The sequence below is a fragment of the Tribolium castaneum genome, chromosome 1 (genome assembly GCF_031307605.1).
Source record: "Tribolium castaneum strain GA2 chromosome 1, icTriCast1.1, whole genome shotgun sequence".
Taxonomy (NCBI): Eukaryota; Metazoa; Arthropoda; class Insecta; order Coleoptera; family Tenebrionidae; genus Tribolium; species Tribolium castaneum.
This window is the reverse complement of record NC_087394.1, coordinates 35,591,094-35,606,463: the sequence shown is the minus strand read 5'-3', so window position 1 is coordinate 35,606,463 and position 15,370 is coordinate 35,591,094. Positions and strand designations below refer to the sequence as shown.

Genomic DNA, 15,370 nt, shown 5'->3' with positions numbered 1-15,370 from the left:
ATGCTAACATTTGGCACTGCAACATTTTGGGTAAAAGCAGAAAAACAACAATTCAAATTTGATAATTTATAATATGCATTCTGTTAAATATTAAACAGTAAGTAATAAAGGACAGAGCTTTCCAGCTTGTTGAATATGTAATCCAAGTCTATTGAGCTTTTTACAAACATAAATGAGCTTATTGTACAGGGTGCTGCCTTAATAGGTGATCTCCGAAACGAGATTTAGAGAAAAACAAGTGATACACTCTCGGGTCAGTTTTTTGAGAAAATAATTTTGGTCGAAAAATCTTACAAAAGTCGTATCTTTCTTATTATAAAAGATACATATTTGAAACAAAGACATTATAAGGCACTTTTTTACAGAGAATTTAATAATGTTATTAGCGGTTTGTTTTAATCATTCGTTTTTGATAGGAATTATAGTTGGCTATTATATTTATGAACAGTCGATCTGTTGGTTTTGTGCGCTGTTTTTGAAATAATACAAGAGCAGTAATGTGGTCCCTACCACAAAAACTAAGTTGAAAGCTGGCAGAGGACAGAGGTCAGCCAACATTCCGATCTGTCATCGAGCCTTGATAAAATTAATAACGAAAAATGTTCATGTGTGAGCCATACGGGCGTTTGATTCTATCACCGTAATTTATGCAGTTGTTAAATTCGCCTCCGACACCGATAAATCCGCTCCTATCTGCTTGATTATGTTAACAGAAGGCGTGACCGCAGCACAATTACGCAAAGACATTATTATATAGAGCTGTTGTGTCGTATGGCCCGTGTACGGCAACCGCCCGGAGCCTCCAAGGCCTCGTCTTGTCTCGTATGAGGCAACCCCGATGCTTATAAATGGTCAAAAAGTTATCACAAACGAAGATGACTAATCTGTAGTGGTCCTCGGCGCGATGTTATCTTTTGCACGTGAATTTCCTGAGGCGAAACTGCGACAGAGCGACCGGTCTGGCGCCGAGCGGGCGACACCCGGAGGGCTTCGGCGACCCTTCTGGAGGCGACTTTCAAATGCGCGCCTGCTGAGCTCTGGAGCCGAGCCGAGTGAGGTTCCCAGGGTTTTAGGAGACGCCGTTGAGGTTATACCGTTTAGCAGTTTTATCCTTTTTGTCGAGGTGTGTGAGAACGGTGCACTAGGTCACGGCGGACAGGCGCTGATGCACCGGAAGAAGTGACTTCGAAACGGCAAATTGCGATTTTATTGCCTGTAATTAACTCTGTTAATTGAACCACTGAACGAATTTATTTTAAAAGAACTGTCCTATCCTGTTTTATCCTTCCTAGAATAATACAGTTCTGTGGGATGTTATTAGAAATGCTAAACTTAATATAATTGGAACTGACAACTAATGTTGAGAGAGATGCGAGATCGTGATATTTATTCCGTCGTGGGTTCCACACTGTAAAAAACAAAGATGATTATGCCATCTTTACCTAGTAATCAAGAAATTTCTACTTGAAAAGGAAATTCTCTTAGAAGAAAATGAACATATTTCTTAGAAAAATAGTACGCAAAAATCCATTGTAGACCAGAAACTGAAAAACAAACTTAATTCAATATCTTTAGGTGATGCCATTTTAATAAAAGATTTGGTGTTTACTTAACTTTTTTGTTATTTAAACTTTAAACAAATTAGGAGTAAGATAATTATACTAGAACACAGACTCTAGGAGTCATTGTCGACAAAATTGACATCATACTCGTATAGTACCTACTCTAATTTAAATCTTAATAAAAGTATTTTTTTATTTTTGAATTATTACAACATTAAACAACTAATCTTCTATTTAGCAAATCACAAAGTGTTTTATTCTTCGACACTGTCAAAATTTCCGGTTTTTCTTCTGTGTAAGACAGTTTTGACAACTGTTTGGCATTTGAAGTAATTTCAAGCTTCGTTGAGTCTAATTCGAAGAATAAAATGTTGTATTCAATTCGTTTTCGCGTAAATCGGTTCATTTATTTCACCTCGTAGATGATAAACCACTCGTTTTCACTCGTCTGTATTTTTGACTTATCTGAACAAAAGATGTTTGTTACCAGCTTGATTTAAAAGAAGTTTTTGTTTTTAATTTTCAGACGAATGAAGCTTTCATTGAATAATTAAAAAATAAATAATAAATTATTATTTTTCCAAAGCTAATGCCATAAAATTAAATCCAAAATTATTAATTTTCGCGTTTACTACGCCCATATAATAACCAAGCACTCCTTATTTGTGTTTGTTTATGTATTTTAATTATTAATAATATTTATGTTTTTAAATTTGTTCTAATTAATTAATTAAATTGGTAGTATTTGGAGGTTCGGTAGAATTTGGAACATTTAGACATTGGATTTTTGGAATTTTCTAAATTAATAAAGAGCATTGATCTCATTAGTATGTTTTGGCAGTTGATTAAAATGGTCATTCGTAAAAAATTGGGAATTAAATTCGCTTCAAATTTTTCATCTACCAACAAATGGTATTCGTAAAGTTTCTATGCGTATTAGAAATCCTATATGTCGTCCTTGAGACCACAGCACGCACAGCTACTGGGCACCGCACTAAAGTACCTCTTTGACTTAAGTATAAACGGTGATTAAACAAAGTACCCACTGGAGGCTAGAGCATATTTCAGGTGAAGAAACGCCGAAGTTGCGACCTAACAATCAGAAGCGAGCTTTAATTAAAGATTTTCAGTTCGGGGCAATATTTCAGTATGTTCACCTTTCCGAATTGAAGGCGAACGTAATTAAGAATAAAGAGCCCGCTTCCATTAAAACATTAATTTTAAATCTTATTCTCTCCGGGTATCATTAATACTAAAAAGCCATACGCTGAAACTTTGAAGGATTTTAAATCGAGCGGCCAATGCATTAGATATATCTATCGATTGATAGGCTTATTACTTCTGAGAAACTCTTTGGGGCTCCAGGCCATACCGCCGGCCAGGAGGCGGCCGATATTTTAGCGAATATCTCGGTCGTGACTTGGAGATAAAGCGGATTGATGTATTGCTACTCTCTTCGACTCTTGCCGCTCTTCTTCGACTAAGTGGTTTCGTATGACCGACACGAAAAGCCTTCAGCACCTCCTCAGGCTTCAGCAATTTCAGGCCGAGAACATTACTCTTAAATTTTTACGTAAAATATCCATATTTCGGAAGAAAGTCTCAGACAAATCGGTCTCGTTTGACTCCAATATCTAGCATTAAACCCCAATTAGTCCCTTGCTAATTAATTTAATTTACACAAATTATTGTAATTTCATATAGTTCCAGTTCTACCCTATCATCATTAATCAATATGTCGACATAATTGAAGATCAAAGAAACTCTCATTAGTATTCAAAGTATGTCTCAGTGAGAAGTTTATTTGGAAAAAATCGAATTAATGATCGCCTATCAACGCTATTACATAATTTTTTCAGTTTAGTATTTTTGGAGTCAATTTTTAATCGGCTTAATGGGATCACCAAAGCTCATTATGTGAGATATTGTGAAGGTATTTGAGAAATTTTAACACAGCATCAAAGTGGTTCAGTGAAAAAAGCGATTCTGAGAGTAGCTCTTGTTTTGATAGGTTTATTTTTGTCTTACATTCTTTATTGTTACAAAAGAGTTGAATAATTCGTGTTTCAGAATTTCATTAGACAAAATAGCGATGTTATCGACTCTCATTTGCCAATCCTTCAAGCTAAATATTTATAGTCCCGTATATTACTAAAAAATGGTGTATCATGCTATTAATCACCGACCTTTTGCACACCGTCTTTGACAAAAAGGGTTCTATCTCGAAAAACCCTAACTTTCAGCAAAATTTCAGTCGTAATTAAATCGTAGTAAATTGCCCGTGAGACTATTCCCGTAATCAAACGCTGGAAATATTCGAAAGTCACGGGTAAAAGACTCCGGGCGGTTTCAGCATGCCCGGAGCGTATTTTCTTAACAACAAAAGATCTCATCCCGCTCGTAGGGATTATTTGAAAACATACTCGGAATAAATGAAGCTCGCTGAAACCTAATTAGAAACGCCAGCGGCTCTAGTCTCGGATACAAAATTAATCACTAAATTCCAACTAGTTAAAAAAGTGTCGTTTGCACTCGGTTTCTTCGCGAAAGCACCGTCGACTTCGGCGATTGTTTAACATTATTGAAATAAGAAATTCAAAGGTGAAACTCGACTGCTGCCGAACACTTTAACAATAAAACGAGTTCTTTATTCAAATGCAAAGCATTATTGATGAATTGAGCTTATGAAATATTTATCACTTTGACATGTCATCAAGCAAAAGCCACGAGAATTTTCGGAATGCATGAAATGGGCGTTCGAGACAAAAGCCTGCTCCCAGATTCGTTCAGGCAGCTGTCAGCTTAAAAGTGGGTTTTATTGTTATCTACGGGCTCCTAATTAAGGAGTTTTGGCAATAATTTAGCTCCAATCGACCTGCGTTGGTTTTCATGGGCGTCTGATGAGTCAATTTTTGTTTAAAAGTTTCGGAAATACGTATGGGTTTTGTGTTTAAAGCAGTAATTAGGGAAAGAATTTTAATGAAATATGTGCTTGTATTAGAAATAATGTGCCACCGTAAAGCTACAACAACATAACTACTAATATTTTCACTTGTTGGTATTTTTGTTTCTTTGTGATTTTGAAAATTTTTATTTTATTAGTTTATCGTACATTTCACATACTACAAGTATTTCAAGTAAAGGCAAATAAAATAAAGCAAATAATAATAATAATAATAATAAGAAGGAAGAAGAAGAAGAAGAAAATAATAATAATAATAATAATAATAATAATTGCAGAAAGACCAACATAAAAAATTATGCTAAGAATCATATTTGCTTATTACATCACTCTGGACTTTTCGTCCAGAAAAGAAATATTTTATTTAAAATTTCTGTTTTCCGCCTTCACTGATTGAATTTTTCTGTTCGAAACCATAATTATTGTTCTATTCATGGGAGTAGGACTTTCGTTAATATGTACCGAAATGATAAATTTTAAATCGTGATAAATAATATAGCATACTTTGAAAAAAAAATTACAAAATTTTTGTAAAGTCGATAATGTGGCAACAAAGAGTTAAAAATAAAAAAATTACAAAATCCTAGGGAAAGTTTACTTGGAATACTAAAGATAAAAATAAATAAATAAATAAAATTGCTTTCTCTCATCTGGGGTTCTCTTTCTGAAAATAACATGTGACAAAATTTTTGTTTAAAAAGCAAAGAACGACTAGTTATGCGTAAATTGTTTAGTAATACTTATTGACAATAAGATACATTTTCCAGAAGTAAGTATACGTATTTTTAGGTTGCCGTAAAGTGGTAGTTTTTTCGAATTAAATTCTACATGTTTTGACTTGTTGAGAAATCAAAATATGGTAGGTATATTTATTATGGAAGTAATTAGTCCGTTATTTGTTTTTGAGATAAGTTTTTATGACCAGGTAATAAGGATTATGATAAGTGTCTGGAGTTTCCAATTTACTTCACCCATACAATTTGACCAATACAGATTATACAGATTAAGGCCGTAATTAGCACAAACCAACTTTTAGAAATGTGATTGCGGGATGATAGTACAAAGGTTTTTGGAAAAAGCAAATGGTTTTCGATACGTAGGACTCGCAAAATTTTTCGTGGTTGAAACAAATACCTGCCTAAAAAGTTTCATCATCGAAAATAACTGAAAATACTTTTCAGAATTTTAGATTTTGTGTCTTTTTTATATACGGTGAAAAAATTATTCTACCAAAATGTCTATTTGAAGATTATATTTTCACACATCCTTGTCAAGATGTATATTTTTTTTCGTTTTTTTTTACGGCAATAAACTTTTTGCTCGACTAGCTAATAGGATTTCAAACTAGTAAGCTCGATTTTTTCATGTATGCACATTATAGACTTGCCTATTTTTGCAAAACTAACACTGTCTGAACCTGTCGAGTGCATTTACTATTCACTCACCGTACATCCTCTGAAACTCGATCCTTTTACCTCGTCGAAAGAAGCACCGAAGAGAAATGTTAGTTCCCGTCGTTCGCAAATTAGAAAAAAACAAGAGAAACGGGTTAATTGGTCCAGAGCGTGCAGCAATGTCTTTTTCCGCGTCAGTTCCTAACATCAGAAGCAATTCGGTACAGCTTTGGCACGTGTTTACACGTGGCCCGCTTCCAGTGGCAATTTCGTTCTCGGCATGTACGTCCAATTAACAACGTCATGTTTACTCTGGCGAGTGGTTGCGGTCTTTGGCCGCCTCCGGGCCATCCGCGGGCGGCGACGTCGCCGCCGCCGCCGCCGCCACAATGGCCCCTTCAAGGTTCCCCAATAACGGAACGTATTGTCTAGAATACGATTCGCAAAGTCGCTCCCGACAAAAGCTTCTTACAAAACAATGGGGGCGGTATTTCGTCATTTGGCAAAATAAATATTAGCTTTCTGGGAGCAAAGGAAGCGTACTGTGTAATTCGTAATTCTGGAGATCTCCCTCATTTTGGTTTCAATTAGCTTACACAAATATCACGTAACCGGTGGTCGAGAGAGAATGAAAATAATGGAAATTGACCAAACTTCACAAACTTTGTTTTATTACATAAATACTTTTCCTAATATTGTTACAAAACGCCTCCTTAAAACACCATAAATTCAGCCAGAACGTGGAACTTGTTCTCAAGCACACAAGGATAACAGATTCATTCAATTCCATCTTGAAAAAGGTTAATGTAATAATGAAGAATTTTACATTTTGCAATTACCATTTACAAATTTAACTTGTCTTTAAGTAGCTAATATGAGAGATAATGCTGTCGTAAATTATGTTTGGAATTTACAATTGTGCTGTAAACATTACACGACACATGAGACTCGTTGCTGCTGCTACTTGTATTAACATCTCTTGAAAAATGCTTGAATAACTGTACGTTTCTATTATTTATTTCAATTTTGTAATTATTTTAGGACCTCTTAGTTCTTGAACCTATAAATTGTGACCCCTATTTGTGAACTCATATCGTATGTATAGAACAGGTTTTGATCTTTTGCATTTGATTATTATAAATTTGCAACTTCACGGATCTGCTGTAACAAGAATCAGGCCTACTCAGTTGCAATGAAGAACAAATTAGTGATTTCTTATCTCAAAATCGCGTATCGGTTCTAAGATCAGCTCATTTCTAATTTATGTTGCACTATAAATACTTCTTCTCACTTTAATTGACCTTTTCTGAGCGTACTTAAGTCAACAACTAGTAATTTTATTGTGATCGGTGCTGTCTAGACAATCTTAAATATCAATCACTTGGCCGGTCTCTATTGTTAAAACTGAGCCCGATTTGTTAATTTAAATTAATGAATTGCTTTATTTAATTGCAGAAAAAAGAACGACATTCGAAATGACGTGGACAAGGAACCAAAAGACTTGACCAACAGAACAATGTTTCCTACGGCTCAGATTAAAATGAGGTAAGAACTGGTGGTGGTCCAAAAATTCTCGGAAATAGTAATGCATATAATAAAATTTTCACATGTGGCTTATTAACATATTTTTTAACGAGTTCAGTAAATAAGAACACTTCTAGGAACGCCACTATTGTGTTGGTCTATTCGTTGTTAGACGATATGCTAACACAATTGCTTTCCGCCTTATAGAGTTGTCCAGGCATACTATTAAAATTTATGGTTTCTGTGCAAGACAAGCTAATGTTCCAAGTAAGAAAGATGATCACTATTGTAACATATAATTATTTTACATTATTACCACGCAGTAAAACACAGCACATTATGTTAAATGTTCACACCTGCTCCGCCTCTTAAGCTTCATTGTTTTAGATATGTGTGGCTAAAAATGCGAGATACGGGCAAGGCGAGCGCCCAGGGGCTACATGGAATGTCTAGAGTGATTACACAAACTTGCGATTTTTGGTCAGTTTGGTCCTTTTTCTTGTGAAACTCAAGATTATTAAACTGTGTCTAATTTTTCTTAAACTTGATCTAAATTTTTAAATAAGAAATCATGACATCACCAAAGCATTAAGGAATTAATTTTGAAAAAAGCTATTATTTTATCTCTCGGTGTGTGGAATACGTAGAGAATGGTATTATAGAACAAGCGATGAAAATAAAAATTATAAGGCGATGATTTTTAAATTTTACAATAACTCTATCTAATTACATTTACGAGTGTTTTTAAATAATGTAACTACAAGGATCTAGATTTTGATAATTAAAAGGACAACCTGTGGACAATTAGTTAATATAGTGCGTTATCCTTGGAAAAAAGAACGGTTGTCAACTTTCCTCATTAGCATATTCAAAAACCAAAAGCGATTTCACTTTTGGGACTAATTGTTATAATTTATAATCACAAACTTTTTTTAAAATCCTGAAATCTCAACGGCTTATCGAATAAAAATTTTTTTTTCGTAATGATAGTCGTTATTATAAACTTTAGTTACTGGCGGAATATGAATTTACATTACCTTAAGTCAGGTAGAACTTTGTCTTGGCTGCAGTTTACATAAGAGAGGTACAAATCGCTGAAATTTACATAAGCTCCAGAAGACTCAGGTAGAAAAGTTTAAATGTGAACATGGTAAACTGCAGCGGTTGGTCCGAAAATTATGGGGGGTTATCTTAATGTTTAGAGGGTAAATTTTTCCTGAAATTAAAGTAGTTTTGTAAAAACTGTCCGTCAGTATGGAAGGTTACAAATTGTCAGAAATTCTAAGTGAACGTGGAAGAGTTTTGTTGGTGTACAATAATTTTAAGTTTTATAAAAAAGATATTTTGCAATTGGGAGAAGTTAAGTGGTGTTGTACTGTACGAAGTTGTACCGCAAAGTTTTATACTATTGGTGCTGATGACGAAAAAGTAATAACTAAAGCGCAGTTAGAACACAATCATGAAGCTAACAGTCATAAACTTCAACGCCAAATTGTAAGCGTTGCTGCGAAAAGGAAAGCTAAGGAGGACTTGGCATCGAAACCTTCAAAAATATGTAATGAAGTGCTAAGAGTAATGACCGAAGATGTGAACATTGACATGAACGATTACAGAAACATTAAAAGAAACATTTATAATTCCCGAAGGGCGTTATCTAACTTCAGGTAAGTGCGCCCTTTGAAAAAATTCAAAATCAGTGAAGGATATGAAGGATACTGTAATGGCAAATACTTGGAAAAGTTAGGTATTAATGAGGGTTGCTTTATGGATATGTAGTGTTTTTCAAAAGAATAGTAGAATTTGTTTCATGTATATTTTTTGTTAATTTATTTCGGTTATAAAAAGTTTAAAATCGTGATAGGAAAGTAGTTTTTCTTGGCGAGTCCTGAAACTTTCTCGGGGTTCGTCGCTTGCGCGCTGATTGAAGTCTCTCCGTTCCAGGCTGATGTCGCCTAGCAGTTCCCCCGCCACCTCCCCGACGATGTCGAACTCCTCATCGCCGACCCCTCCAGCCGTGAACTACAACAAAATCACGGGAATTCCGTGCGTGGCCGCCGCCTCCCGGTACACCGCCCCCGTGCATATCGACGTTGGCGGCACCATCTACACCTCATCGCTCGAGACACTCACCAAGTAAGTCGGGGGTGCCGTGACGGCCTGGGGGTGTCTGCACATAAATCCGGCCAAAGCATGCTCTAAAACTGTTAAAGGTTAAATCATATAGCATTAAAGTGTTTACAATATCGGGCATCTCGATCGAGCCCCCCATAAATCAGCCTGATACCGGCCGCAGAGCTCTAGCACATGCCGCGCAGATAAAAGAATAAAATATTGTGTACATATAGCTCATAGCGAATAACTAAATAATTCAACATTCAGCATGGTGAATATTGATGCTGATAAACGCGGAGGATATATTGCGGCTAATGTCGTGGTAATGGGCTATAAATTATGGTGCGAAATAAATAAATTTCTCATGGGACGTGCCGGGAACATCATTAGAGCGGAAAAACTAATAAATTGATAATGGGATGGGGGGCTCTTTATCTGGGAAGCATCATGGCAGATTAATTGGGGTCTTTAGAGTGTGAAGTTCGGCTCCACTTTTTTATTAGAGGGGATCAAATAAAATTAAGCCAATTAAATAAAACTTATTGAAGGCGCTGTATGTACGCTTTTCGAGGCAAACATTTGTAAATAATCGTATTAATATTGGCCCACATTTGTTCTTTTATTTTTTTTGCAATTTTCCTTCTCGTTCCCAAATTTCCTCATCTCCCAAATCTTTGCTTGTTGCACAAACCCGAACAGAGCTGTATTGAATCGAGTGCAGTGGTTATAAACAATAGTCGAGTGCACAATAAACTGGCGCTTGTACAGCAACGTAACGAAATTATTATCGTAACAAACTGCACCATTGTTTTGGATTTTGCTCGAAGGGAAAGAATACAAAAGTGCAGGCAGGTTGTGGTGGGCATAGACGTGCGTCGAGTGCAAATAGGGGATACAACAGGCGGCGGATAACTAAATGCAGACACGGCCTTATCTCAAGAATATACGGACTCGGCCCCGGAGGTGATCACACCGAATACCCATATTAGGCCGCCGGTGTGGGCAGCGATGACTCGCGCACAGAACAAAGACAAAATCAGCTCAATAATAAAATTAATGGAATAGAATTTCTCTTTCTTCTAAACTATAAAAGTTCACGTGTGCTTTTATGGCGAAAAGTTGTGCTCTTTGAAGCAGGTCAGGGTCATTATTTTTCATTATTTTTAAACTTTACGAAATGATGGGCGAATAGTTGGACAAAGTTATCGCTGCATTTGCAAACTTGTGTAAGATAGCCGTGTTGGGAATTCTATCAGAGATTTAGAAGGGCTAGGTCAGTTATACGTCCCAAATTGGTTCAAAATCTGAAGATCGCGACAAATGTGGCAAATTCAGCTCCGACATAAATTTTCCAATAAACTCAGCTAACAAGACATCGAGGCATTTGCTTCGACGTTCCATCGCTTTTCTTATAAATCCCAGCTATTAACTACTCAAGAAGCTGGCATCCTGTGAATAGGTTCTCGGCATGCTTTGGAATTTATTGTCAACTTGTCTCATCATTTGGACGCGCCAGGTGCGGTGTATGCTTAACAAGATCGGCCTTAACACCTGGCTGTTGTTTATTAATCATCATCATACGGCGATAATCCCATGAGCATTAAAATTAATTCTCTTAGGACTTATCGACATGTCCAATGTAATGCGTTGGGATTATGTATGGACCACAACTGACGCCTTTTACTGCTTTTATACGGCGGTTTTATCAGCCGTGTTAGCCATATTCACTGTCATTATTAAATCCATTCGTTTCTCTTGGCAGATATCCGGAGTCCAGACTGGCCAAGCTGTTCAATGGAAGCATACCCATAGTACTCGACTCGCTCAAACAACACTATTTCATTGACCGAGACGGAGGCATGTTCAGGCATATTTTGAACTTCATGAGGAACTCAAGACTGCTTATACCAGACAATTTCACCGATCTGGACCTGCTTCTAGAGGAAGCACGATACTTCGACATTGGACGTAAGTAATTCAATCCGTCTAAAGCTGTTTTTCAATCAAAAAAAATTTCAGAAGAAACAAAACAGTTTACAATTTTTGTTGAACCGATAAACCAAACCCATTATTATATGTAACAATTGTTTCAGCGATGATCCGACAGTTGGAGCAGCTGAAAAAAGAGCGAATAAAAAACAACGGCGCCCTGTCCGTCCCCCACAACTCGTTGAAATCCGGGGGCGGTTTCGGGCGCCCCCACGGCGCCAGTTCCGAGAACTCGCGGCAGCTGGGCCAGGAGCTGTACGAATGCGTGGCGCTGCACGTGAGCCCCGACCTGGGGGAGCGCATCATGCTCTCCGGCGACCGCTCGCTCCTCGACGAGGTGTTCCCTGAAACGAACCAGGCCGTGATGGACGCCCGCTCCGGCGTGGCCTGGAACCAGCAGGACGTCCACCACGTGATCCGCTTCCCGCTCAACGGCTACTGCAAGCTGAACTCAGTGCAGGTGATAACGAGGCTGCTGAACGCCGGCTTCAAGCTGGCGGCGAGCAACGGCGGCGGCGTCGAAGGCCAGCAGTTCTCCGAGTACCTGTTCATAAGGAAGATCCTGCCGGGTTGACCGGACTCGGTCCGGCAAATCGACAATCAGCGTTCGTGACGCAACTATTCATTAATTTATGTTCTCGTTAGTTGTAATTTATCATCCTATTGTCAAGACATGCCTTACTTTAGTTTGGAGAATGATCTAATTGTTAATACGTTTGTTTGCTAGTGGTTAAGTTTAATACTATGTAAATAATTATATTAATATTGTATTTTTTCTTGTTCATGGGTTGAGCATTTTTTCGCTGATCTCATTAGATCTATTCGGCTGTGATCCGTTTAAGAAAACAGTGACGACTGGATGCTGCGGCAGCTGGCGGATCGACCATTATATACTGTTGTAAAGTGTGCTACTTCACAATAAATATTAACTATTAACGCGTTTGTTTTCTTTGAAACAACGAAATAAAAATTTAAACGTACAATAGGTGCCCGGACAGGCGAAAGCCGGGATATTCCACAAAGTTAAGTGGCCTGAAAACTCTTTCAAACAACTTGCACTAACGTTGTTAATTATGCTAATTAACTTCCACTGTTAACAAAGAATTTTTTAATTACCTACAAAGTTATGAACAGATAAAATACACAACAACTAGTGTTTAACATATGTAACTGTGAAACAACTAGCGCTGAATGACATGTGTCGTACCAAAAACTAATTTATAAATACTAAATTTCTAATTCAGAGTCTAAATATTTGCTAACAAATTTATTTTTACACGGGAAAGATGTGTATGTCGTAGACTAATTACAAATTTGGTCGTTTAAAATGCCTAAATGACAACAAATTGCAAGTATTGATAATTTGCCCAGTCGTTTTCGAAATCACTAGGTTCTAGAAAACAATTTAATTTTTGTAATTGACTAGTGCACACTCGCGCGCAACACTTCCAAATTTTATTTAACTACGTACGTAGTTATTTAAAAATACACAGTATTTTTTTCTTGTTAATCACTAAGACAGTGGCAATTTTTAGTTGTCTAGCAATTTACATAGGTCTAAAGTTTTTGTACTTAATGAATCTCTTACCTGACCTTACTTTCTTCGTATCATAGTTATAATTTTGGACCTAGTTTAACAAATGATCACTTTTTTAAATAACACTCAAAGCAGTTGCTTGATTTACGGGAAAATAAAATAATTTTGACAACAAAGGAATCAAGTTCTAGAAGCTGACCTTTTTGAAATCTCTTATATATACATGGCCATAAATTTGACAAAATTTAAATCTACTTACTGTTATTATTATCTATTATTTCCACATTAAAATAATTTCAACATTTAAAATGACTAAGTTAAAATCTAATTGATGGTAATTAGATGGCAGTTGTTTCTTCCTTTATTTTATAGTTATTAATAATACGAGTGCGAAAACAAGCCTAAAGTTCGAGGGCTGTTGTTAAAATTTTTTTTGTTATATAAAACACGATGCTATCGGAACGTGTTTTAAAATAATGTTTATAATTTAGGATACAGATATTAAAAAGAAGGCTTAAAATGTTACGAGCAAAAAAAATAATTTATAGGTGCTCTGAAGAACAAAAAAATTAATAATAATTCTAGTTGCTCACAATTTGACATTTTAAAAGATTCTTTGATTTGTTTATAATGAACTACAGTTACAGTACATCTTTTAATTTGTAAATAACTTGCAGCAAAAGTAATTTTATTTAGGATGTATTTAAAGTGTCACCTGTTATTCCATCTGTTTAACTGCCTGTGAGTTACGTTTGCCAAAAGTTCTGACCTACTTAGTACTTCTCAAAATTATTTCGTGTATGTATAATTTCTCTTACTGTATACTATATTAACCATTTCACATGATTTACAGTTTAATTTTCGTCATAAGACTGTATATTTTTAACACCATTCCAACCTGCTGTTATTAAAAAAATAATAACCAGTTTACCAGTAGTAGTTAATTTGGTCAGTGTCAAATGTGTTTTCTTTTTAGATTATAGTTAGGTATGTTACTCTGAATTTTTTGAAACTGAAATACAGACGAGGGCAAGGTGAAAAATTCTGGATCTGACAATGAACGACTTTGTTATTTACTTCAAAAATGAATCCATTTAGCCAAACGTTTTTCTAGTGTTTTAATTTCATCCCTGAAGTGAGTTACAGGACGGTCTGTAACAGTCGTTTTCAACAGCAATAGGTGGACATCAGTTGAATGTGAAGGAGATAATTTTTGACGATAATTCGATAAAACACTGCGATACTCCAGTTTATTCATTTCGGAAAACACGCAAGCCATTTCAACTTAAAAAATACTTCAAAAAAAAATTGTCAGATTATTATTTTTGTATTATCCAATTTTTCACTCGTGTAGATTATAGACCAAGGAAAATTAAGTGACAATTATTATTAAAACTACTCTCTTATAACCAATTCTCAATATTTTGATTAACTTTTAGTTTAGTATTTTACGAGGTTTCTATTAATTTTCAAATAGTTATACATCGAAACTTGGGGGAAATTATGTGACTACTCGCTATTTAAGTAAAACAAAGTGAAACATTAATACTTATGATCATGAAAATCATAATAATACTATTACGTATTGTAGGTAAAATCAATTGATTTTCGCTCGATTTTTTCAAAAGAATGTTCAATTTGTAATGTACACGTATTAGTTACATTTGAATACAACGGAAAACCAGTTGATTTCGATTGTATAAAAACACCATTAGCTCACTGGGATTTTCTGGTTAATAAGTGATTTATTAAAGCCGAAAGAAAATATTTTGTAGCAGCAAACAGATCTTGTTACACATTCGTTAAAATATCCGTGACCTCCTCCGCCCACCCGCTTGCCGCATTTCGTATGTCATCTGGAGGATAATTGCGCGTTGGCCCTCGGGCCCGACCCCGAGGTATGCAAAACCTGGTGGAGTGTAAGGACAGGACAAGTTTCCCCGAGTGAGTTACCATGGTGACTGTGAACTCAATATCATCGACAAAGAACCAATTGGGGCCGGGCCGCCTGGGGCAGCAGCGGGCACGGCTGTGCGAGCGCCTGGGGCCCTTCAGCCGGGACTCCCGGGGCGCTGGAGACGGGGGCCGCAGGCGGCCAGACAATCGACGCCGCTGCCACGCCGCCCCGGGCACGACTCCCACTCGCCGGCTCGCTTGTTTGTAGGTCCACTCATTATTATGGCATTCTTATTCACAGCCCCAAGTGTCCGTCGAATATAATCAGCCGCAAAAGCCGCCGGCTCTCCGCTGTTCGAGGGCCCTTCGTTACCCGAAAGCCCCAAGCGATGCA

The 15,370-nt window shown here is 36.6% G+C and overlaps 1 protein-coding gene across 2 annotated transcripts in view; it reads left to right on the top strand.

Moving 5' to 3' along the window:
* The window catches only part of LOC135266530 (BTB/POZ domain-containing protein Tiwaz-like), a 32,858-nt gene extending 20,379 nt beyond the window's left edge, over nt 1-12,479 (top strand). For both annotated transcript variants that reach the window (XM_064357487.1, XM_064357488.1), the window contains exons 2-5: nt 7,374-7,463; nt 9,384-9,575; nt 11,317-11,522; nt 11,648-12,479. In XM_064357487.1, coding sequence (XP_064213557.1) covers nt 7,435-7,463; nt 9,384-9,575; nt 11,317-11,522; nt 11,648-12,117 — 897 coding nt within the window. In that variant the 5' untranslated portion in view covers nt 7,374-7,434 and the 3' untranslated portion in view covers nt 12,118-12,479. The remainder of the gene's footprint in view (nt 1-7,373; nt 7,464-9,383; nt 9,576-11,316; nt 11,523-11,647) is intronic.
* The last annotated feature ends 2,891 nt before the right edge of the window (nt 12,480-15,370 follow it).